This window comes from Kogia breviceps, chromosome 4 (assembly GCF_026419965.1).
Source record: "Kogia breviceps isolate mKogBre1 chromosome 4, mKogBre1 haplotype 1, whole genome shotgun sequence".
NCBI lineage: Eukaryota > Metazoa > Chordata > Mammalia > Artiodactyla > Physeteridae > Kogia > Kogia breviceps.
In genome coordinates this window covers 177404827-177429935 of record NC_081313.1, presented here as the reverse complement: position 1 = coordinate 177429935, position 25109 = coordinate 177404827, and the positions used below count along the sequence as shown (strand labels likewise).

The 25109-nt window shown below is 46.2% G+C and overlaps 1 protein-coding gene across 2 annotated transcripts in view; it reads left to right on the top strand.

Moving 5' to 3' along the window:
- Positions 1 to 25109, top strand: part of VAV1 (vav guanine nucleotide exchange factor 1) — a 53056-nt gene that overhangs the window by 26157 nt on the left and 1790 nt on the right. Inside the window, exons 2-26 of one of the 2 annotated variants that reach the window (XM_067032993.1) lie at positions 1988 to 2104; positions 2609 to 2667; positions 2790 to 2858; positions 3073 to 3181; positions 3273 to 3368; positions 4498 to 4566; positions 4749 to 4852; positions 5467 to 5566; positions 6321 to 6416; positions 6600 to 6668; positions 6952 to 7038; positions 7138 to 7223; positions 7572 to 7704; positions 8001 to 8110; positions 8917 to 9018; positions 9274 to 9371; positions 9466 to 9488; positions 9665 to 9710; positions 12228 to 12364; positions 12691 to 12756; positions 15089 to 15120; positions 19314 to 19430; positions 20914 to 21001; positions 23182 to 23296; positions 24549 to 24697. In XM_067032993.1, coding sequence (XP_066889094.1) covers positions 1988 to 2104; positions 2609 to 2667; positions 2790 to 2858; positions 3073 to 3181; positions 3273 to 3368; positions 4498 to 4566; positions 4749 to 4852; positions 5467 to 5566; positions 6321 to 6416; positions 6600 to 6668; positions 6952 to 7038; positions 7138 to 7223; positions 7572 to 7704; positions 8001 to 8110; positions 8917 to 9018; positions 9274 to 9371; positions 9466 to 9488; positions 9665 to 9710; positions 12228 to 12364; positions 12691 to 12756; positions 15089 to 15120; positions 19314 to 19430; positions 20914 to 21001; positions 23182 to 23296; positions 24549 to 24697 — 2277 coding nt within the window. Of the gene's footprint in view, positions 1 to 1987; positions 2105 to 2608; positions 2668 to 2789; positions 2859 to 3072; positions 3182 to 3272; positions 3369 to 4497; positions 4567 to 4748; positions 4853 to 5466; positions 5567 to 6320; positions 6417 to 6599; positions 6669 to 6951; positions 7039 to 7137; positions 7224 to 7571; positions 7705 to 8000; positions 8111 to 8916; positions 9019 to 9273; positions 9372 to 9465; positions 9489 to 9664; positions 9711 to 12227; positions 12365 to 12690; positions 12757 to 15088; positions 15121 to 19313; positions 19431 to 20913; positions 21002 to 23181; positions 23297 to 24545; positions 24698 to 25109 lie in introns of both variants that reach the window. The other variant, XM_059062670.2, reaches the window with a different exon arrangement.

The window sequence follows — 25109 nt, the reverse complement described above, 5'->3', positions numbered from 1 at the left end:
CGTGAGGGCTTGTTTACTTCACAAACCACCCCCCCAAAGCCAGGATGACATCTTGTACGTTTAACTGAGATACCACCTAGAATCTTTTGGCTGCAAATCACAACCCAAACTGGTTTAAACAAAAAGAGAATGTGTTGGCTCATGAAATTGAAAAGTTCAAGGATATTTCTTTTATTTTTTGATTAAAAAAAATGTAAGTATGGTTAATTTACAATGTGGTGTTAGTTTCAAGTGTACAGCAAGGCGATTCAGTTATACATACATACATACATATATATGTATGTATGTATGTATAACACAACATTGTAAATCAACTATACTCCAGTAAAAATTAATTTAAAAAATAAATAAAATGGTTAATGGTTAAACTTTTTTATTGTGGTAAACTATACATAATTTTTATCATTATACATATAAGTAAAATGATATAAATATATTTTATAATTATAAATAAAATTTTATATAAAGATATATGACGGATATGTGTGAATAAAATGATATTTGTCATTTTAACCATTTGTAAGAGTACAATTCACTATATATATATATTATATATATATATATATAGATATACATTTTCAGATGCTTTCCCATTATAGGTTATTACAAGATATTGAATATAGTTCCCTGCGCTATATGGTGGGTCCTTGTCAGGGATATTTCATATAAATGGAACCACACAATATGTCACCTTTTGTGTCTGACATCTTTCACAGAGCATCATGTTTTTGAGGACCATCCCCTTCGCGGCGTATATCATTGCTTCACCCCTTTTTGTGGCTGAATTGTATTCTACTGTTTGGCGGCGCCTCATTTTGTGTATCCAGTATCAATTGATGGACATAGGTACATACATAGAGACAGACAGCAGATGAGTGGTTTCCAGGGAGAAGGGAGGAGAGCGAGGAATGTACAGTGACTGCATCACTTAATGCACGGTTTCCTTTTGGGTGATAAATTGTCTTGAAACTAGACAGGCTGATGATGGCACAATATTGTATTACACGCCACTGAGGTGTACATTTTAAAATGGTTAGTGGTTATAACATAGATAACCGATAAGAACCTACTGTATAGCACAGGGAACTCTACTCAGTGCTCTGTAATGACCTCTATGGGAACAGAATCTAGAAAAGAGTGGATATGCGCATGTGTATAACTGATTCACTTTGCTGTACAGCAGAAACGAACACCACATTGTAAATCAACTCGACTCCAATACAAATTAATTAAAAAGATAAATAAAATGGTTAATGGTTAAATTTTCTTAGTGTGGTAAACTATACATAATATTTATCATTATAAAATATAATGATATAAATATATTTTATAATTATAAATAACATTTTATGTAAAATACATGACTAATTTATATATAGATAAAATGATAATATTTGTCATTTTAACCATTTGTAAGTGTACAATTCAGTGGCGTTTAATACATTCACAATGATGTGTAACTGTTGCCACTATATGCAAAACTTTTTCATCTTCCCCGACAGAAACTCTGTCCCCATTAAACACTAACTCCGTATTCGTCTCCCTCAGCCTCTGTTACCCAGCACCATACTTTCTGTCTCTATGGCTGTGCCTATTCTAGGGACCTCATGTGGATGGTATCATACAATATTCATCTTTCTGTGTCTGGCTTATTTCACTTAGCATAGTTCTCAAGGTTTACCTGTGTTGTAGTATAAATCAAAATTTCATTCCTTTTTAATGGCTGAGTAACATTCCAAATGTATGTATATACACCACATTTTGTTATCTGTTAATGGTTAACTTTATATCTTATGAATTTTACCTCAATAAAAAAAAATTCAGGGGTATACTGGCTTCAGGTACAGCTTGATCTTTACTCATTTGGAGGGGGGGGGGGCTGTGCCTTCTTTTTCCTCTTCTGTTCCAGTCCCCAAGCCAGATGGCCAAGGGTCAGCTTCTCCCCTGTCCCATTATGTTTTGTCCATTCTCATTTATCTCTCCACAGTTCCTGTGCCTCAAGAATATCCGCACCTTCCTGTCTACCTGCTATGAGAAGTTTGGCCTCAAGCGGAGTGAGCTCTTTGAGGTCTTCGACCTCTTTGATGTGCAGGATTTCGGCAAGGTGAGCTGGGACTGAGCTGCCTGTGAGCTGGACACAGAGAGCCCAAAGATTGGATTTCAATTCATTTCCATGAACATCTACACTGGGCAAGCCAAAGGCTACTGGGGAAGGACTGATGGGCCAGACCAAGCTGTACGCCAGGTGCAAAGAGCCTGGCTTAGGACATGTGGAACTGAGTTTGAGTCCTTGCTCCACCAATTGCTGTGTGACCTCAGATATGTGGCCACGCCTCTCTGAGCCTTAAGTCCCTTGTCTAACTTGGAAGTAACATCACTCCATCCTCTCTGAGTGATTATGAGGATTGAATAGAACAGGGGGTTCAAGTGGTGGGTGCTCAGTTTAAGGAACGCTGACATGCTGACGTCTGGGAATGGGAAGGTGGGAAAATCCCAAATCAGGCTCCCAGGGGCACGGGGTCTAACCTCAAGGTCAGGTGCTTGGAGGCTGTGTTCTGGCATGTGGGTGGGCAAGGGGCTTGCTGAGCAGCCTTGGCCCTTGTCACAGGTCATCTACACTCTGTCCGCTCTGTCCTGGACCCCAATTGCCCAGAACAAGGGGATCATGTGAGTAACTATCTGAGCCGACAGCTCTGGACCCATTTGGCCCCAATCCTCCTCCTCCTCCTGGAAGCTCCCTCCCCACCTGGCCCTCCGGCCTCTGGCTCACACCGTCCTGGTTCCCCCAGGCCTTTCCCCACTGAGGAGGAGAGTGTGGGTGATGAGGACATCTACAGTGGCCTGTCCGACCAGATTGAGTGAGTGTCTGGGACCACGACCCTGCCCCAGGGGCTCTGAGGGGATCAGCATCCTGCTCTGAGTGTCTGAGGGCACATGGCTCTGCCCCAGGGGGTCTGGGGGGATGGGACCCTGCCCTGTAGCGTCTGAGGGGCCGAGGACCCTGCCCCAGGGGATCAGAAGGGTCCCTGGTCTGGGGGAATCCCCTGGCCCTGCCTGACTCCGCCTCCGCAGCGACACGGTGGAGGAGGATGAGGACCTGTACGACTGCGTGGAGAACGAGGAGGCCGAGGGCGACGAGGTGTACGAGGACCTCATGCGCACGGAGCCGGTGCCCATGCCGGTGTGTGGGAGAGCAGGGCCGGGCGGGGCAGGCGCATGGGTGGGGCGCGGCCCCGGACACCCCAACACGGGCCTCTCCTCTCCGCTCTCAGCCCAAGATGACAGAGTATGACAAGCGGTGCTGCTGTCTGCGGGAGATCCAGCAGACGGAAGAGAAGTACGCGGACACGCTGGGCTCCATCCAGCAGGTGCGATGCTCAGGCCCCGCCCCTGCCATGCGCATGCGCGGAGCGGAGAGGCGGCGTCCGTCCCACTGCTTTGTATTTCTCTGTCTCTCCTCGTCTCTGGTCCTTCTGTGTCTCTCCCTACTTCTTCCTCTGTTTATCTCTCTCTCCTTCTGTGTCTCTTTATCCCTGTCTCTATGTTTTCCTGTATCCTCATCTCTGTCCGTCTATCTCTATTACTGTCTCTCACTTTCTAGTTCCTCTTTGTCCTTTGGCCATCTTTTTTTTTTAACCGTTTTGTTGAGATTTAATCAATATACCATACATTTCACCCATTTAACATCTATAATTTAATGTTTTTTTGGTATATTCACAAGGGTGTACAACCGTCACCACAGTTTAACATTTTTATTGAAGTACAGTTGATTTACAATGCTGTGTACCACGGCTTAATTTTAGAACATTTTTTTTTTTTTTTTGGTGGGGAGCGGGCCGGGGGCTGCCCTGCGCGGCTTGTGGGACTTTAGTTCTCAGACCAGGGATTGAACCCAGGCCCTCGGCAGTGAGACTGCGGAGTCCTAACCACTGGACCGCCAGGGAATTCGCAACTTTAGAACATTTTCATCATCCCCCAAAGAAACGCCATATCCCTTAGCCATCACCCCTTATATCCCCATTCTCCCCAGCTCCTGGCAAACCGCTAATCTACTTTCTGTCTCTATGGATTTACTTATTCTGGACATTTCATTTAAATGGACTCATACACGATGTGGTCCTTTGTGTCTGGCTTCTCTCACTGAGCATCATGTTTTCAAGATCCATCCACATTGTAGCACGTGTCAATGCTTCACTCCTTTTCATGGATGGACCACATTTTGTTATTCATTCATCCGTTGACAGACGTCTGGGTTGCGTCCACTTTGGGGCTACGATGCCTAATTCTGCTCTGAACAATCTTGTACAGGTTTTCGTGTGGACTTTTTTCCCATCTCTTTTTTCTCTCCTTTTCCGTTTCCTTGCTTCTGTCTCCTTCTCTCTACACATTTCTCTCTCACGCTCAGTCTCTGTGTTTCTGGTCGTCCTTTTCCGTCTCTGTCTCCCCCTCCCCGTCTCTCTGGGACTCCTTCATCCTTCATCGTCTCCCCCCTCACAGCATTTTATGAAGCCCTTGCAGCGGTTCCTTAAACCTCAAGACGTTGAGATCATCTTCATCAACATTGAGGTGAACTGACCGACTCCCGCCCTCCCGGACTTCTGTCCAGTGGGGATGGTCTGCTGGCTTCGCCGGTCCCCGGAGTGTGGGGGGTGGAAGATGAATGACATAGGGTGGGTGGATGACGCTTCTCCCACCGGCATCCCGAGCCCCAGGCTCCCGCCCCAGCCCTTACCCCTCTCTCCGAGTAGGACCTGCTTCGCGTGCACACCCACTTCCTAAAGGAGATGAAGGAAGCCCTGGCCAACCCCGGTGCACCCACCCTCTACCAGGTCTTCATCAAATACAAGGAGAGGTGAGACCCAGCTGGCCAGCCCAGACCTCTGGAGGTCACCCTGGCCTGAGTGGGCATTTGGGAGGCCAAGATGACCCTCATAGACCACTGGACAGAGAGGGATTTTCCTTCTTTGCTCGTGGGCAAGGGGGCTGCCCATCTCTGGTTAAATTCCCAGCTCTTCCCCTTGAGGGCTGTGTGGCGTTGGAAAGTCACTTAACCTCTCTGTGCTTCTGCTTCCACATCTATAAAATCAGTGTGATCCAGGAACGTATCTCCTGGGGTTGTGGTGAGGATTGAGTAAATTGATGCTTAAAGTGCTTAACATGGGGCTCGGCACACAGTAGGTGATCCATAAATGCTTATTAGATAAATGAACATCGAGCAGAGACGATACACCAGGTGCTCTGATAAGAGCTTCTTGTGCTTTATCTCATTTAATGCTATAAAACCCCCACGTGTATGTGTGTGCGTGTGCGCGTGTGTGGCGTGCCATTGTTATGACCGTTTTACAGACAGGGAGACTGAGGCTCAGCGCCATGCAGCTGGGAAGAGGTGGGGCTGGGACTGACACCCAGATCTGCCTGACCTCGGTGCCAGCTGCCATTCCATGGCCACCTGTCCTCTTCCCGCAGATTCCTCGTCTATGGCCGCTACTGCAGCCAGGTGGAGTCGGCCAGCAAGCACCTGGACCGTGTGGCTACAGCCCGGGAGGATGTGCAGATGAAGCTGGAGGTGGGGGGATGGGCCACATCTTTGTGTGTGTGGGGGGGTGGGGTGGGGTGGGCAGGTCTCCCACTCCTTCCCAGGCTCCAGGGGCAGCAGAGAGGAAACCGAGCTGGAGATGGCATCCCTTTCTGTTGCAGCCCAGCCAGAAGCTGTCCCGCTGAAGGTGGTGGGGAGGGTGGTACTGACTAGCCAGCTGGGAGAAATGGACCAGGAGGAGATGGTCCAGAATGCCGAGCCCTAACCCCAGCTAAACCCTGACTCTGGGCTGAGCCCTGATGCCAGGCTGCGGTCCTGACCCCGATCTGATCTCTGAGGGCACACTGAACCCCAGCCAGAGCTCCGCCCCTGGCTGTGCCCCAAGTCTCGGTTGAACCCCAGCTTCACACAGAACCCCGATCCCAGCCAAGTCCTGATCCTGGGCTGAGCACGGATCCTGGACTGAACCCCAACCTGGACCCGTGTGTCTAGTGGGGGCACAGACGGGGCACCAGGGCTGCTGAGGAATGGCTTGTGTGTGCCGTCCGTCAGCATCTTCGGTCTCCACAGTGGGGACCCTCCAGACCTGTCGATCTCCCCCTCTCCAGCCCCCCTCAGCTGAGGAATCCTGGACCTCTTCCCCAGGCAGCCTTCCAGCTGGGTCTTAAGCCACCCCTCACCCCGTGGCATTCTTCCTTATTTCCCTGGGGGAGAGACGAAGCTTCAGGTTCTAGAAAAATCCCCACCTGCCTCTTCTCACTCACCTCTTTCTCCAATCTCTCAGGAATGCTCTCAGCGAGCGAACAACGGGAGGTTCACCTTACGGGACCTGCTGATGGTGCCCATGCAGCGGGTCCTCAAATATCACCTCCTTCTCCAGGTGCCCAAGGGGGAGCAAGGGCTCCTGGGGGCTCGGCTCCCCTCTCGGGGTGGGGTCATTGGGGCCATGCCTCCAGGGACAGCAGAAAGAGGAAGAAGCAGCTGGTGGGCCAGGCTTGTTTGCAAGGCTCCCCAGGATGAGAGGGCAGGCCCCGGGTGACATACGTCTCCGTGGGTCACGCAGGAGCTGGTGAAACACACGCAGGACGCAACGGAGAAGGAGAACTTGCGGCTCGCCCTGGATGCCATGAGGGTGAGTGGTCCCACACAGGGGGCACGGGGACACACAGACCCGCACGCATTCAAGTCACTGAGTACCATCCAGGCGCGGCCGTACCCACGGGCCACCCCTGCCTCCACCGCACGGGGACACACCTGTTCGCCGAGTGAGTTATTCGCAGCGTCCCCGTTGGGGACAGTGACATCCTTTTGCCAGCCGCTGCTGGGGGCTGACCCCCTGTCTTCGGCCAGGTTGGGGGATTGGGCCGAGTCGGGGGGGGGGGCGGTGCCCAGGCTCACCCCTCCCCCACCCCCAGGACCTGGCACAGTGCGTGAACGAGGTCAAGCGGGACAACGAGACGCTGAGGCAGATCACCAACTTCCAGCTGTCCATCGAGAACCTGGTGAGGGGGCGGAGAGGGGATGGCCAGGGGCGTGGCCACGTGGGGAGGGGGTTTGGTCTCCCGCGGGGCCCCTTACCAGACACCCCGTTTGCTGTGTAGGACCAGTCTCTGGCCCACTATGGCCGACCCAAGATCGATGGCGAGCTCAAGATCACCTCCGTGGAGCGGCGCTCCAAGATGGACAGGTGGGCGGAGCCAACACGGATCTGGGGTGGAGCCTGGGCAGGGCCTTGGCCCTATTTCTAGATAGACAGGTGGGTGAGGCCACACAGACCAGTGGGTGGAGCCCAAATGGAGAGGCGGGGCAGAGCCAGCCTGGATGCGTGGGTGGAGCCAAGAACGACAGGAGGCAGGACCTGTAAGGATCACGTGGGTGAGGTAGGCATGGCCACGTTGGACACAGAGGAGGAAAAGGGCAGGAATCCGAGATGGACAGCAGGGCGGGGGCCCGGAAGGTGGAAGGGGATCAGGCAGAGAGCTGGTGGGGACTTAAGGAGGAGCCCGACAGGGGCACCTGACCCAGCTGCTTCCAGGTACGCCTTCCTGCTCGACAAAGCTCTGCTCATCTGTAAGCGCCGAGGGGACACCTACGACCTCAAGGACTTTGTGAACCTGCACAGCTTCCAGGTTAGAGATGACTCCTCCGGAGAGCGGGACAACAAGAAGGTGAGGCTTGGAGGCTGCAACTGGGGACCCTCAGTGCTGGGGAGCCTCGGTGCAGCTTGAGCTCTCCACTTGGCCTTTGGAATGCCAGCGCGTGTGTTGTGTGATTTTAGATTGGTGAGTGTGTATTTGCTTCTCCTGGGCAGCCCTTTGCATGGTAACCCATGCATGGCTCTCCTGGGAGCAGACAGGCTGTAGTTGGCTTGACCCTTTTCTCCCCACGGTGGTAGGGTCGATGGGCGTGTGGTCCCACCCTCTTCGGAGCAGGTGCCTTCATTTTCAACCCTGCTTCCCTGCAGTGGACTCACATGTTCCTCCTGATTGAGGACCAGGGTGCCCAGGGCTATGAGCTGTTCTTCAAGACACGAGAACTGAAGAAGAAGTGGATGGAGCAGTTCGAGATGGCCATGTAAGAGCCCCTCCTCCTCCATCTTTCTATCCTCGGGGGACTGCATCGTTTGGGTGCAGGATCTGGGAGGCAGTTCTGTGCTGTCATCCATCTCTGCCATGGGACCACTCTGAATCTCAGTCTCCTCATCTGAGACATGAGAAGGACAGTCCTTTAAGGCTGTCTGCATCGCCAGAATGCCGAGTCTTCGTGAGCTTCAGTCGCCAGCCTGAAAATCCTTCCTCCTTATCTTCCTCCTCCTTCTTTTCCTTGAGGTGAAATTCACATAACAAAAACTTAGACTTTTTTTTGGGGGGGGGGCTGTGCTGCGCAGCTTGTGGGATCTTAGTTCCCCCACAGGGATCGAACCCAGTCCCTTGGCAGTGAAAGCACAGACTCCTAACCACTGGATCAGCAGAGAGTTCCCCAAACATAGCCATTTTAAAGTGTACATTTCAATGGCATTTCGTACATTCACAATGTGTGACCATCACCTTTATCCAGTTCCAGAACATTTTCATCCACCCCAAAGGAGACCCTGCAACCATTAAGTGATCACTCCCCATTTCCTTGCCCCCAGCCCCTGGCAACCACTAATCCGCGTTCTGTCTTCACCCATGTTCATGTTCGAAAGGTGGCAACAATGCAAATGTCCATCAATGGATGGGTGGGCAAACACAAGAGGGAATATCCATGCAATTGGAATAGTATTCAGCCATAAAAAAGAATGAAGTCTTGATCCATCCACATTGCAGCCTGTGTTGGTACTTCATTCCCCTTTATGGCTGAATCCTGTTCCGTTGCATGGAATTATCTTCCCTCACCAGCTCCAACATCTACCCCGAGAACGCCGCTGCCAACGGGCATGACTTCCAGATGTTTTCCTTTGAGGAGACCACGTCCTGCAAGGCTTGCCAGATGCTGCTGAGGTGGGAGTCTGGGAGGATGGACCTGGGTCCTGGGCTGGGTTGGCTCTTTCTCTTTGGTGGGGGCGGGGTGCTCCCCTGGCTGTCATGGCCCTGAGTTGGGAGGGGGGAGGCCCTCCTTTGACCTTTAGCTTAGCTTCTCATCTCTGTCCTGCTCTAAAGAGAACACAAAGGGGCCCTTTATGTTGTTGGTAAAACGATTGGCTGTGTTCATTCAACATCACTGACTCTCTGCCTTCTCTTCTCCCTGCATCCCAGAGGCACTTTCTATCAGGGCTACCGCTGCCAGCGGTGCCGTGCACCTGCACACAAGGAGTGCCTGGGGAGGGTCCCTCCATGTGGTCGACACGGGCAAGGTACCAGGAGACTGAAGTTGGGAGGTGGACTTGCTTCTGTAGGGAGGGTGGGGGGGTTCCCATTCTAACTAGTATTTCCTTTACCCGCTCACAGATTTTGCAGGAACTATGAAGAAGGTAAGACCCCCATGCTCCTTTCTGGGCGTGGAAAATCAGGGGGGTGGATAGGGAAGGCAGGACCCGGGGGCCCTTGGCAGTGGGCATGGCTCTTTGCTGGGCGCTCAGATAAGGGCTGAGGAGCCCTCAGGCTGGGCACAGGTAGCAATACTTGCTGTCTTGGTCTCTTCTTCCAGGATAAGCCACATCGGCGGGCTCACGACAAAAAGAGGAACGAGCTGGGTGAGTCAGAAGGGGGCGCTGTGGGGGGCAGAAATAAATCTAGTCTGCCTCAGTGATGCTGACCCAGGGGCGGATCTCAACAATTATATTAATGACCACATAATGCCCTGCTTATAAAGCATTTGTTCCAGTCCTAGAAACCCCAAAGGAATTTATAAATAACGAACTCAAATTCTTTACTAGCTTTGCTCAAACACTGTGAAGGGGGTGCACGGAACACAGACATCCTTGTTTAGATGCTCTTTCTCTCCCATTCACATTTTTATGTATATACGTGTTTTTTAAACTGAAGTGTAGTTGATGTACAATGATTCAGGTGTACAGCAACGTGATTCAGTTATATATATATATATTTTTCAGATTCTTTTCCATTATAATTTATTACTATATTGATCCAGTGATATAAGATATTGAGTATACGTCGCTGTGCTATACAGTAGGTTCTTGAGGTTTATTTTGTATATAGTAGTGTGTATCCATTAACCCCAAACTCCCAATTTATCCCTCCTCCCCATTCACTTTTATTATTCACCGCCCCCCGCCCCCCCCCCCTTTTTTTTTCCTCGCTGACAAACTCCATCTGTAGTCTTCGCTGGCTGGGCATACCTCATCCCTTCTCCTACTGATTCTGTATCACAAAATTTTATCATAATGGAGTAGTTTCAGCAAAGTGTAATCCAACTGGATGGTTGCAGGAGATGCAGGGTTTGGCCCAAAGCCAGGGTTCTTTTTAGCCCAACGGCAGTGGGGAAAGGCTGGATTTTGGTATATATTAATGGTGTTTGTGGGATCACGGTCGTGATGGGTGATTTTTATTCAGCATCTACTGTATATATTGTCTGGGGCAAATGGGGACTAAAAACAGTGTGCTTCCTGTCCTTCCAAAGCTCCCAGGCTGGTAGCAGGAGACAGACTTTGCCTAAGTCATTCCAGTTGAGGTGGGCGAAGTAGAGGGTTTTCCAGAGCATTCAACCGCGGGACCTGATGAATCTGAGCCTTCAGGGAGGGCTTCTCAAAGGAGGTGGCATTAAAGTGGACACTTGAGGGATAAGGAGGAGTCAGACAGATGAGGATGGCAGGAGTGTTCCAGGAAGAGGGAACCGCATGTACGAAGGCTAGGAAGCAGGACGGCAAGGCATTATTAAAGAACTTGGTGTGGCCAAGAAAAATAAACCCTTTGCTCATAGTCTGTCGTACAGAATCAGTGTAAAGATTTAGTTTCAGATCGATCTATCATCTATCTACCTATCTATCTATCTATCTATCCTGATACTACATAGATAGATATCTAGCTGTAGTTCTATATCCACAGCTAGATGTAGATACATCAGTCTTATTTTAATAGTCAAAAATTAGAAACAACTCAAATGTCCTCAATAGCAGGAATATATATATATATATATATACACACACACACTATATATATATAATATAATAATACATATGTATAAAATCAGCTTTATACAAACATGTATATATCAGCTTTATTGGTCAAAAACCAGACAACCCAAATGTCCTCAATAGGAGGAAATATATATGAGTGTATGTGAGTGTGTATATATATATTTAAGCATAGCCAATACATATATGTTCATATATGTACACATATATACACTTGCTCATATCCATTTTATATATATAAATATATATATATATAATTTTCTATGGAGATGGAAATATTTCTTTTTTTGCTCTTTTTGAAATATTTCTATTGAGATAGAAAATACATGCCATAAGGTGTATAAAATGAATAAATCTCAAATGTATGGCTCACTGAATTTCTACCCATGTAACCACCATTCAGATTAATGTAGAGAACATTTCCATCATCGCAGAAAGTTTTGCTGGATGGAGTTGGTCCTACTCGCTGCTGGTCCATCCTGCCTCCCAGAGGAGCCACTGTCTGACCTCTATCATCATAGATTGGTTTTGCCTGCCCTTGAACTTCATACATATGAAATTGTACAGCAGGGACTCAGTTACTGCATATTAGTGTGGTTGCTTGAAGCAGTCATTGTTCTTTTTCGTTGCTTATTGTATTTTGTGCTGTGTTTATCCATCTTCTTGAGCACATTGGGTTTGTTGCCAATTGTTTTGGCTCTTGTGAAGAGAGCTGCTGTAAACATTCTTGTCTATGACTCTCTGCGACCTCTGTTTTCATTTCTCTTGCTGATATATCAGGAGTGGCATTAGCTTTAGTGGATACAGCCAAAGAGTTTTCCAAAGTGGATTCCTACAGCCATGTAGGAATGGGCTATGGGGTGGTGGCCACCCTCCCTGTTTTTGCCAAAAAAATTATTTAAAATATTTTCATATTAAAAACTTCTTCGAGTAAAAAAAAAAAAAAAGAATCCAGAAATCCAGGTGACTTCCAGTTGCTCCGCGTCCTCGCCATCACTTGGTATTGCCGTATTGTCTGTCTTTTTAATTTTCGCCGTCTTGGTGAGTGGGGAGACTCAGGTTTGAAAGCCCCCGGGCTACCAGCCGTGCTGTATCACCACCTCCCCTCCCCTCCAGGCCTGCCCAAGATGGAGGTGTGCCAGGAGTATTATGGGCTGCCTCCACCCCCTGGAGCCATTGGACCTTTTCTACGCCTCAGCGCCGGAGACATTGTGGAGCTCACCAAGGCCGAAGCCGAACAAAACTGGTGGGAGGTACAGGCTGGGGCCGTGGGAGTGATGGAGAAGGACCTGAGCATGGGGGTCAGGGTGTAGGTGACCTTGGGAATGGCCTCATGGCACAACTGGACGTGGCTGCTCTGGGGAGAGTGACGTCGATGGGAATTTCTGGGGCTGGCCTGGCCCTTCCGAGCTGGTGGTCTTCCCAGGAAGTTGATACTGATTGACACCTCTCTGGGCATCCAGGCCGTGGAGAGATAGATGGCCAAGCCGAGTGGCCGCTGGGTGAAAGATGGACACACACACACACACATGTTGATGCCTGTAACTTCTCTGTCCATCTTTCCCTTCCATCTTCTTAGGGCAGGAATACGTCTACCAACGAAGTCGGCTGGTTTCCCTGTAACAGGGTCAAGCCCTACGTGCATGTGAGTGTCTCAAGTCTGGTTGGAGAGAGGGCAGGGGAGTTCAGAGAGGGTCCTGAGACCCTCTGCAGCGTTGGGGAGACACTCCTGAGATCAGGAGGGGGCCGCCCATCATGGCAAGTCACTCCCTACTTCAATGACTGAGCCCAGAGAGGGGGCCACCCTGGGAAGGATGACCAGACCTTTTCTCTTTGTTTTTTCTTGTATGAAGATCCTCTCCATCATCAGGAGAAGGAGCAGGTGTCCGGAAGGTTGGCCAACCCCTGCCTTCCTTCTGGGGCACCGAATGGAGTCCTCTACAGGGTCACTCCCCCCGCCCCGTGCCTCCTTGCTCAGCTTTTGGGAACAGACCTGCCCACCACTCTGTCCGGCCCTTGTCCTTCTTCACCTGTTCCCTGCGCCCCTGATTCCCTCATCTTTTTAAAATAATTATTAATTATTTATTTATTTTTGGCTGCGTTGGGTCTTCGTTGCTGCCCGCAGGCTTTCTCTAGTTGCAGCGAGTGGGAGCTACTCTTCCTTGCGGTGCGCGGGCTTCTCATTGCGGTGGCTTCTCTTGTTGTGGAGCACAGGCTGTAGGTGCACGGGCTCAGTAGCTGTGGCTCATGGGCTCTAGAGCGCAGGCTCAGCAGTTGTGGCACATGGGCTCAGTAGTGGTGGCTCGCTGGCTCTAGAGCGCAGGCTCAGCAGTTGTGGCGCACGGGCTTAGTTGCTCCGCGGCATGTGGGATCTTCCCGGACCGGGGCTCGAACCCGTGTCCCTGCATTGGCAGGCAGGTTCTTAACCTCTGCGCCACCAGGGAAGCCCCTGATTCCCTCTTCCTGATGATGACTTCAGATCTTCCCCACTCTTCCCAAACCTTATCCTCCCTCATGACCCTGCTGCCTGCTTCACAGCCCTCCTAGGAGCCTGCAGAGAGAAAGTCCCGTTTTTGTTGCTTGCATTTTATGTAATTTCAGACTTCCAGAAAAGTCCTGAGAATAATGCAAAGAACTTCCATACATCCTTTACTCAGATTCACTACCTGTTTACATTTTGTCCCATTTGCTCTATCTTCTTTCTCTGCACAATTTATTTATTTAAAAAATGTCTATTATTTATTTTTCCTGAGATACTTCAAAGTAAGTTTACAGACGTATTTCTCCTTCATCTCTGAATATCTCCCAAGAACAGGAACCTTCTCTTGTATAATCATAGCATGATTTTTAAAAACATGAAATTCAACAAGGACATTATACTATTATATAAATTATTATATATAATATAAATCATTATATCTTATGTAATCCAGAGTACATGTTTATACTTTTCCCAAAAATATCTGAATTTTTTTTTATTTGGCTTGGGATCATTTCTCCACTGCGGAGTTACATTATGAATTTCCAACTCCATCATTTCCTGTGAAGTTATTAGCAGATATTCTATTGTAAAGAAGAACTGTCTCTTCTAATCTATATATCTAGGTATTATATATGTATGCATCTATGTATCTATCAATCACCTTTGTATCTATGTATCTGTCAATCATCTGTGTACCTATGTATCTGTGTATCTACCAATCATCTATCTATGTATCTATCTGTGTATCCATCTATATCTGTGTATTATCAATCATCTATGTATCTATCTACCTATCAATCATCTATATATCTATCTAATAATCATCTATGTATCTATCTGTGTATTTGTGTATCAGTCAATCATCTTTGTATGTATGTATCTATCAATCATCTGTGTATCTATCAATCATCTATGTATCTATCTAATAAGCATCTTTGTATTTTTCCGTGTATCTGTGTCTATGTATCTATCGACCAATCTTCTATGTGTCTATCTATGTATCTGTGTGTTATCTATCTCAGGAGATGTTCCTGGATTTTTATTTTAAAATTGTCCCACCCTTGACCGATGGGAGCCCCTTCAGGCTGGCTCTTCTGTCCTTTTGACCTGTCCCCATCATTCTTTGAGCCCTTCCTTACTTTCTAGCACAATAGCAGACTTCTCTTGTACTTTTTCTGCCCCACTCTTGGAATCAACCATTTCCCCAATGAGCCCGGGTCCTTTCATTGGAACATGGCATTCAGAAGCCAAGATCTGAACATCTCTCCAATTTCTGCCTACAAACGTAGCTGCCTCTTTAAAGCGGATTCACTTGAGGGTGGACCGATTTCTCCCCCTGGATTCTGGGACTGTATTTCCAGTGAAGCGCACAGTGCCTGGTACATAATAGGCCCCCAATAAATGATAGTGGAAAAAATGAATGAATGAATGCAGTGCCCTGAAGCCTGTTGCGTGCTGGACCCTTTGCCCTGAGTCTTGGTCTTTGTGTCCCCAGGGTCCCCCTCAGGACCTGTCTGTTCATCTCTGGTAAGTAGAAACACCTTTTTAATTTTCAGCTTGGAGTGCTTTGGGGTGGATGCCTGGGCTGGGCATTGGGGTGGGGATGGGGGCTACCAACCAATCAGTTAGTCATTCTTCAAACCTTGGGCATTAACTGCTGGCTCCAGCCCTATGCTGGGGGCTGCTGAGGGGACAACAGACAAAAGAAGGTCCCTGACTTTGGGACATTATGTTCTCACTGGAAGGAAAATGATGGTGATGATATAATGGCAGTTCCCTCTCCCTACCCCCACCCCCCCGTTTTTTTGAGCACCTACTACTGATAGAGCAGTGAGGGATGGAGGTTTTCAGTGTGGCTTTGGAGCCCACTGACCTGGGTTCAAATCCTGACTCCAATATTACCCAGTTCTGTGACCTTTGGCCAGTAACTCAACTTCTCTGTTCTTCAGCTTTCCTCTCTGGAAAACAGATTAATAATATGTGCTTCATGAGGCTGTTAGGTGGTTTCCATGAGCCTTTAAAGCGCTCAGCTCTGTTCCTGGCACGCAAAAAGCGCTTTATTATCTGTTATTATTAGCACTTGTTGTTATGACTGCATTTCATGCATTCTAAAATACACGTTTTTCTCCCCCACGTTTTAACATCTCTGGCGTTGGAATGGCTCTTACAATGAGTGGTGTCTGAGTCTTCTGCCTGATTTTTATGGGTAGTAATTTTTATTTCTTAATTGCCCACGAAAGCACAGTGAATTTTACCATCATTGGCATCTTGGATTCGGACATGCTACGGTATTGTTTTTATGACCGTGTAGCAGCACTTCAGGGACACATTCAATTTTGGTAGTAACGCTTTGAAGTACGTGTTATTCTTACTCTCTTTCTGCAAAGGAGGAAACCGAGGCTCAGAGAGGACACGTGATTTGTTCTGTATGACAAAGTGAGGAAGTGAAGGAGGTCGGATTCGAACCCAAGCTTGCCTGACTCCAGAGCTTGACCTTATTACACAAAGGGCATAATAACACACCCGTGTCATGAATGCCCACCATGTATGAGGTGCACCAGCTGCATTATTGCCGTTCGTCAAAAATGTCCCTCTGTGATGGGCAGGTTTATCTCCTCTTTGCAGAAAAGGAAATTGGGGCTCAAAGTAGCAAACTCAGTTCCCGAGGTCACGGAGCAGCTAGGTGGCAGAGCCAGGATTTAAATCCTGGTCACCTGAGGCTGCGCTCACTCTGCCTGGGCCCTGCCACGTGTTGTCACCAGGCCACCAGGGCCGGAACTGGATTGAGGAGAGTGAGACCCTGACTTTGGGTGCAACATTTAAGGGGGTGCCAAACAGCTCAGGCATCGAGATCCATGCGACTGTAATGCAATATTTAAAAAAATCGAGAGCAAGGCAGAAAAAACTGTGATGAGCAAAATACCAAAACCGTAAATAAAGACACAGGATATGACAGGGCTGGGAGTAGGGAAAGGTGAATTGTGATGAATCAGGCAACTGCAGAGTCAGATCTTGTCCTTATTTAAAATTTTGACATTTTGCTCATCACAGATTTTTTTGAATTTATTTTAAAAATTGAGGTGAAATTTACACGAAATGTAAATTTCATAAAATTAATTTCAAATTAATTTTATGAAATGTAAACTTCATAAAATTAATTTCAAATTAATTTTATGAAATGTAAACTTCATAAAATTAATTTGAAATTAATTTTATGAAATGTAAATTTCATAAAATTAATTTGAAATTAATTTTATGAAATGTAAATTTCATAAAATTAATTTGAAATTAATTTTATGAAATTAAATTTCATAAAACTAACCAAAGTGGCATTTATGTTAATATTTACATTTATATTACATATTCACATTTATAGATCATATAATTATGTATTATTGAAATTAATACATATTATGTTATATATTTATAGCATATATTTGTATTCATATTTATGCATTATCTATATTATACATTATGTATAATTAACATACATTATTTATGTTATATTCACACTTATAAATATAGTCCTACTCACATTTACATGTTATCTGTAATTATATAGTATAGAATTAATATATGTTGTTACATATTTACATGTATAGCATAAACATATTTGTATTTATATATAATAAATAATTCATATTTTATATCATAAATGTATTGTGTATAGTTCGTATATATTATTTATGTTATATATTTAAATTTATGGCACAAAGATATTCATATTCCCACATATATTATCTATAATTATATAGTATATGATTAATATATATATTATGTATTTACATTAATAGCATAAACACATTCATATTCATATTTATATATTATTTATAATTGTGTTATCTGTAGTTATATTTTTTATGTTTATATTTATGCCATAAATATATTCATGTCCACATTGATATATCATACATAATTATATATTATCTATAATTAATATATGTTATTTATGTCCTATATTTACATTTACAGCATAAAATATTCATAGTCTCATCTTTATTTATTTTTCACATCTATTGGGCTGGCCAAAAAATTCTTTCAGGTTTTTCTGCACGGAAAGACCCGAGCGAACTTTTTGGCGAGCCCAATCTATTTAATTCACAATGTACTAAATTCACCTCTCTCTAGCTCCAAAACATTTTCATCACCCCCCCAAAAGAAACCCCATCACCTTAACAATCACCCCCATCCCCTACCCCCCAGCCCTTGACAATCACTAATGTACTTTCTCTCTCTAAGGATTTGCCTGTTCTTCTGACGTTTCATATACATGGAATCATACAGTACATGCCCTTACGTGACTGGCTTCTCTCAGCATCATGTTTCCAAGGTTCATCTACATTGTAGAATATACCAGTACTTCATTCCTTTGACGGATGTTTTTGCACTTTAAAACGACTGCATTAAAATACTACTTATTTTACTTGTTATCATTTATCTTGATGCCTGAGTTTTCTGGCTTGCCCTTTAAATTTTGTACCTGAGGCTATGTCTCACTCTCCTCACCCTATTTCCGTCCTGGTGACCACAGAGGTGGACAGACAGCGGACACTCAGTAAATACCTGGCCAGGCATGCCAAATTCCAAGTAAAAGAAAGAAAACCCAACAACTGTTTTTCTATACTCACACTCTCAACAGTTCTCAAACCAAATGTGTGGGATTTTCTTCCTACATCAAACGATTCTCCAATTCTCCAGACACCAGCTTGGGTGTCTTACAATTCAATTCAATTCTGACACTGTTTGTCTGGAGTTGGCATCAGATCCCACAGATTACGGGCTCAGTGCCACGAGACAATCACCCACTTCAGAAGCCAATCACAAGCTCAGGCCACCCCTACTTCTGACCCATCGGCTATAAACGCGGGTTTTTTTTTTTCCCACAACCCCCTCCTTGGGTTTGGTAATTTGCTAACACAAACTCAGAGAACTTGGAGAAACAGTTTCCATACTAGATTACCAGTTTATTATGAAAAGATTCAACTCAGGAACAGTCAGATCAGGAACAGTCAGATCAGAGATGCAGAGGGCAAGGAATGGGGGGAAGGGGGCGGAGCTTCCACGCCCCCTCCGGGCTTGCACCCTCCCCGTACCTCCCTGTGTTCACCGACCTGGAGTCTCTCCAAAACCATTTGGTTGGGGTTTGGTTGAGGCATCATTACGTAGGCAAGATTGGTTAAATCATTGGCCATTAGTGATGAACTCAACCTCCAGCCCCTCTTCTCTCCCCATATGTAGGGGTGGGGTGAGGCTGAAAGTTCCAACCCTCTAACCACGTGGTGGTTTCTTCTGGCCACCAGCCCCCATCCTGAGGCTATCAAAGAGCCCCCGGTCATCTCATTAACATACAAAAGACACTTATCACTTAGGAGATTCCGAAGTGTTTAGAAGTTACTTGCCAGGAAAGGGTGGGGGGCGCAGAAACCAAATATATATTTCTTACTGTGTCACACTGAGACACAGTCACACCCGAAGGACTGAGTTGTCTCCTGCAATCCAGGGGTGAAACCTTGGGTGTGACTTACAGATATCTAATGGCCACTGCCCGCTTCGGGACTCTGGCCACTGCCTCCCCCAAGGTTTACCTTGGTGTCTAAGGGCGCTGCTAGACCCAGGCTGTCATTAACTTAAAACGAAATCACAGGGGTTGGGGGGAAAAGCAGCCTCAACAGGGCAACATAGGGGCTGTGTGGACCTTTCTCCTTGGTGTATCTTGACAGGTACGCGGGTCCCATGGAGCGCGCTGCAGCAGAAAGCATCCTCACCAACCGCTCGGACGGGACGTTTTTGGTGCGACAGAGGGTGAAAGATGCTGCAGAATTTGCCATCAGCATTAAGTAATTCCTCCTTTCCCGACCTATCTCCCCTTGTGACCTGGGCGCTGCAGGTGCTTAAGAAAAAGGAAATGTACAGTCACGATAGTTATCTTTTATTGAGCTCCTGCAGGGTTCTAGGTGTTTTTAATCTTTATTTCTTTTACTTGACTGGCAACCCACAGCAAAGAGATACGCTTCTTAAGCGAGGCTCCAGGAGGCATTTAGCACACCCTAGGAAGAGGCAGAAATGCAATCTGGACCCAAGTCTTGCAGACCCTGGCTTTCCTGCCTTACTGTTTGTTGGGTGCAGCTTCTCGCTTGTGGTGACTTGTTTCCTTGTCAGTTTTGTCACTGGGTCTTGTGATTTTTAAGTGGGGCTTTCCCTGTGGGTATCTTTGCTGCCTGGGTCCCCAGAGGTTTTGCATTTGCTTCTGTTGGGAGTCACCAACAAGTTAATTTCTTTTTCAGGTTAAAAGATTTTCGGTTAATTCCTTAGTTTCCCAGACTACACAGGTGGTTTAAGTATAAATGCTGAACCCATAAGAGGGTAGGCCTGAGGTTATGAATTCTCAAGGGTGACTTTTCTGTTTTGGGTCTGAGACAAACAGGCTTTCACATGGTCCCTGCTGTGTTCATGGGTGGCTTTTTCTAGACCATCTCTTTTCCTGAGGATGTAGCTTTTGGACAGTCCACCCTTATGGGGTGTGGGTGGGTCTCAGTGCCACCTCTCTACCCAGCAGGGACCCAGTAACTCATCTCATGTTTCTATGGGATTAAGACATACGCTCCTTGGGAATTTCCTGGCCGTCCGGTGGTTAGGACTCCGTGCTTCTCCTGCATGGGGCCCGGGTTCGATCCCTGGTTGGGGAACTAAGATTCCCCAAGCTACGTAGAGTGGCCAAAAATTTTTAAAAAAAAGGGTAAAAAGACATGTACTTTTAAGTTTCATCCTCATTTTTGGCCTCTGGGGATTTCCCTTACTTTTTTGAGAGCTCAGCATTTTCTTCACAGCATTTCTAGGGGTTTTTTGAGTAGGAGATTTTTTTTTGGTTATCTAGTTCTTCATATTGGCAGAAGCACTTCTGCCAGTTCATGCCTCTTCCTGGTCCTAACTAGTCTGCGGTTCTCCATATTGGTGGAAATGGATCCCTTCTCGCACATCCTTTAGATTCTGTGGTCATTCATATTAGCAGAAGTGGAGATTTCATTCTGTCTACTCGACAGCAGTGCTTTCTTTAGGATGTATCTTTGACTTCTCAGCAACCCCGTGGGTCAAGGAAGATGATTCCTGTTATATGGAGGAAGAAATTAAGGTTTGGAGCAGCAAAGGCTCCAGGGAAGGGATCCTGTTGGGCTCCAGTGGTCACCCCCTCCCTGAAGTAGCCAAGAACGCTTCTCCCATGGTTGGGGGTGTGTAGCATGGGGCTGAGACTCGACAGGAGATGGGCCTGAATTCCCAGACTCAGGACCCAGTGACCATCTCGCCCTCTTTCCCTGCTTCCAGGTATAATGTTGAGGTGAAGCATATTAAAATCATGACAGCAGAAGGACTGTACCGGATTACAGAGAAGAAGGCCTTCCGGGGGCTTATGGTAAGGGCCAATGTATCCCTAAACCCAGCCTTCCAGAATCTAGGTAGGACCCTCTCTGGAGCTCCGCCTTGGGACCCCCTTTCCTACATTCAGAACAGCCCCTCCAAGAGATACAATGGAGCAACTGGCTTTAAACCCATTTTCCTAATCATCAACACTGAGAATATAATAACGGCAACAACGGTAGCAGCAGTGAACATTTACAAAGCACTTACTGAGTGCCAAATGTATTATAGATAGGACTGCGTTTCATCCCCTCAACTCACTCTCTGAGTTCCCATTTCACACGTGGGGGAAACTGAGATTTAGTCCTCATCTGGTATCACAGAATGGCAGAGCCCCTCTTTTTGTCAGATGTCAAGACTTAGCTCTGCCTAATCTGCTTAATGACCATTTCACAGAGAATCCAAATGCCTTGCAAGTGTTTTTGCTTCTATTTGGTGCCCTATAATTTGGGGCTGTCTTTGAGACATCTTAAGCCCATTGGTTTAAGGCACATGGATCCTACCCATGGTCTGTGGATGCTTGAGCATCCTTTGAATCCTCTGAAAGAAAAATCCAGAAATTTGCATATATCTGCATTGTTTTTGGAGGAAGGTACCTCAAATTTCACTTGAGCCTCCAGTGGAGCTTTGACTGCCCAAAAGGTTAGGGACTGTTCACTCATGCCACAACTATTTTGCCCCCAAACTTTTTACTCTGAAAATTTTGCCTCCCCCCAGTTTTTATTTCTGAAAAATTACTGAAATGTTGCTGGAATAAGTGTCATGAATATCTGTGGACCTTTCACCTGGATTTACTGATTGTTAATATTCTTCCTCTTTTGCTTTCTCTCTCTCCCTCTCTCTCTCTCTCTCTCTGCACACACACTCACACATTTATTCTGCACTATTTAGGAGTAATTTGCAGGCACAATGATCCTTCCTACAAGTACTTAAGCATGACTATCAAAGAGCCAAGACATTCTCTTGCCTCACTACTGTATCATTATCACAGTCAGGAAGTTGAACATTGATACAAAATTATTATTATAATACACAGCCCATTTTCCAAGCTCCCTGATTGCCCAAATTATGTCTTTTATAACCTTTTCCCCCTAGGATATAATCAGGAGAATCACACATTCCTTTCATCTCCTTAGTGTCTCTTTTCATTTGCGATAGTTCCCCAGTCTTTTATTTCTTTCTTTGGTCTTTCATGACTTCGGAACTTTTGAAGTCTAGAACTACCAAACATAAGACATTTTGTTTTGCAGAGCGTTAATGTTCACCTGACTGTTTCTCCACTTTTAGAATCAGGTTGAGGGTTTGTGGAAGAAATATTCATAAACGCAACACATCTGGGACTTGAATTCAGAGCAGTTTATTATAGAGGCCAGCTCTTAGCTGCTACACTCTATTGCCTGGCCTGGGGCTGAATTCTGGATCTGCCCTTTTGCAGCTGTGGGACCCTGCACGAGCCTTCTCTGTGACTCAGTTTCTCCATTTATAAAATAGGGGACTCAGGCTTCCCTGGTGGCGCAGTGTCTGAGAGTCTGCCTGCCGATGCCGGGGACACGGGTTCGTGCCCCGGTCCGGGAGGATCCCACGTGCCGTGGAGCGGCTGGGCCCGTGAGCCATGGCCGCTGAGCCTGCGGAGCCTGGGCTCCGCAATGGGAGAGGCCACAACAGTGAGAGGCCCACGTAACGCAAAAAAAAAAAAAAAAAAAAAAAAAAAAGAATAAAATAGGGGACTCATCAATGTTTTCATCTCCCATGATTATTAGGAGATTTTGATGATGTGTGGTTGCACACTGACCAGCACATAGTAGGTACTTAGTAAACAGCATTTATTCTTATTACAATTATTTGTAAAAAAATAGTGCTCTTGACACCCATGGAGGGTTGGTTTTGGTGAGCTGGTCATCAGACAGGTTGATTATTTGGTAAATTTATCATGAAACGAACTGGCTGTTAGGAGAACTGTCTTCAGACAATGTGATTTCTTCACCATAAAATGGTCCTGGCTGACCAGGAAAAGAGTGAGCTCCCCATCATGGGGAGCATTCAAGGCGTCTTTTGCCAGGGAGGCCAGAAGGAGGACCTGTTTCACATGAGGAGTTGGATGTGGCTCCTTCCAGCTGTGTCCCCATCGTGGGCTGGCCCTCTGGGAGAGCACCTGTCCTGCTGTTTTCTTTGCAGGAGCTGGTAGAATTCTACCAACAGAATTCTCTGAAGGATTGCTTCAAGTCACTGGACACCACCCTGCAGTTCCCATTCAAGGAGCCTGAGAGGAGAGCCATCAGCAAACCACCAGGTAGGCTCTCTCCAGCTGGGGGCCTGCTGTGCCAGCTCTGTCCCATTGTGGAGGGAAAGTTTGGGGGTGCCGTGGACATTCCTTCCTGTGGGCATGGAAAAGTCCTATCTGTGAAACAGCTTGAACTCATTCCCACTTCCAGTTTGTCCCTTTGCTCTTGAGAGATTTGCATATCCATTTACTTGGATGAAAGGGTTTGTTACTTTCATATTTGGGAAGATGAGGACACTAGGACCCAGAAATGTCCTCACCTACACATTTTAAGCCTTTATTTTTGTATCAATATCAGGCATTAATTTGTATCAATAACCTCCTCCCACAGAAAGGCAAGACCTTCAGTACACTCTTTCTTTCCTTTTCCTTTGTATCTCTTACTCACCTGGTTTGTTGAAGTTATTTAGAATGTAGGCTACAGTTTGCTGTGAATGAAAACAGTCATGCTTTATATTTTAGGAATTTTTTCTTCACCATTGCATTTCACTTTGCAAATTGAATATAAAGAATTATTTAGACTGTCTATATTTCTTGTTTTCTGTGTTTTTCTTTATTTTTAAAATTTCTTATTCTGATTCACATTTTATTTTTCTGGAGTGCATTTTGGAGTATGTTTTTCAGAAAAGTCGCCTGCGTGGTGGAGTTTCTGAATTTTTACATGTCCAAAAAATTTTTAAAGAGGGATTTTTAAATTAATTATTGTCAAAATGTTTACCACTAAAATAACAATTCACCACTTAAAAAGGTATATTTTTGAAAAAGCAACACCAGCGTAGCATTAGGACACTGAGACCAAAATTATCCCTATTCTCATCACCCAATCAAATAAATGTTTCTATCTGTCTGCAAGTTACTTATTCATCCTGGTGAATATTTGGATGTTCAATCTTAGCATATTTGCAGAAATACTACAAATTAATCTTACAGTCTACAATATCACTTAACATTGTACTTTGAAAAGTTTTTCCCTTTCTTATCTTTCTCCCTCTCTTTTTCAACCCTTGGACTTCTTTAGTATAATTAATAGTATCTAGAATGAGAACTTCCACATCTTTCTTCTGTTTCTTTCACTATGAATATATACGGAACATTTAAAAGATCAGAACTGGTATTACTTTCTAAATTTGGATGCTGGTTGGGCTAGAAGGATGATTCTGGGAAGGCAACTGTGTACTCTCAGGACACAGGGCACCCAACACTCAGCGGAAGGAAGCTGCTCCAGGGCCCTTTCCCACTTCTGCTCTCTCCCACACAGCAGGGACCACCAAGTATTTTGGCACAGCCAAAGCCCGCTATGACTTCTGCGCCCGGGACCGATCGGAGCTGTCCCTCAAAGAGGGTGACATCATCAAGATCCTTAACAAAAAGGGGCAGCAGGGCTGGTGGCGAGGGGAGATCTATGGCCGGGTGAGTTGGAGCGGAGTTTGGCAGCCCCAGGGAAAAGGTGTGGGGTGAGCTGGCTCTAGTGAAGCTCTATGGGATGATGGAGTGGAGTGAGTGGGCAGGGGCTCATGTGAAGGGCTTCCCTGGTAGGAAGGGATGAAGGGACAGAGATTTTATTTATGCACCTTGCATTTGTTTATTGAGCACCTACTATGTGTCGGGCATTTAGCTGGGAGCCAAGGAGACAAAAATGAGCACAGTACAATCACTGCCCTTCTGAAACTCATAGTTTGGTGAGAAGCACAGAACTGTAACCATGCAGTTACAACAGTGAGTGGTTGAGATTGAGATGGGGAATCATAAGGCACCTTGGGAGCTCCCAAGGAACCCCAGCTCATCCTGGGAGCAGGTCAGGACGCCTTCTGAGAGACCAGGC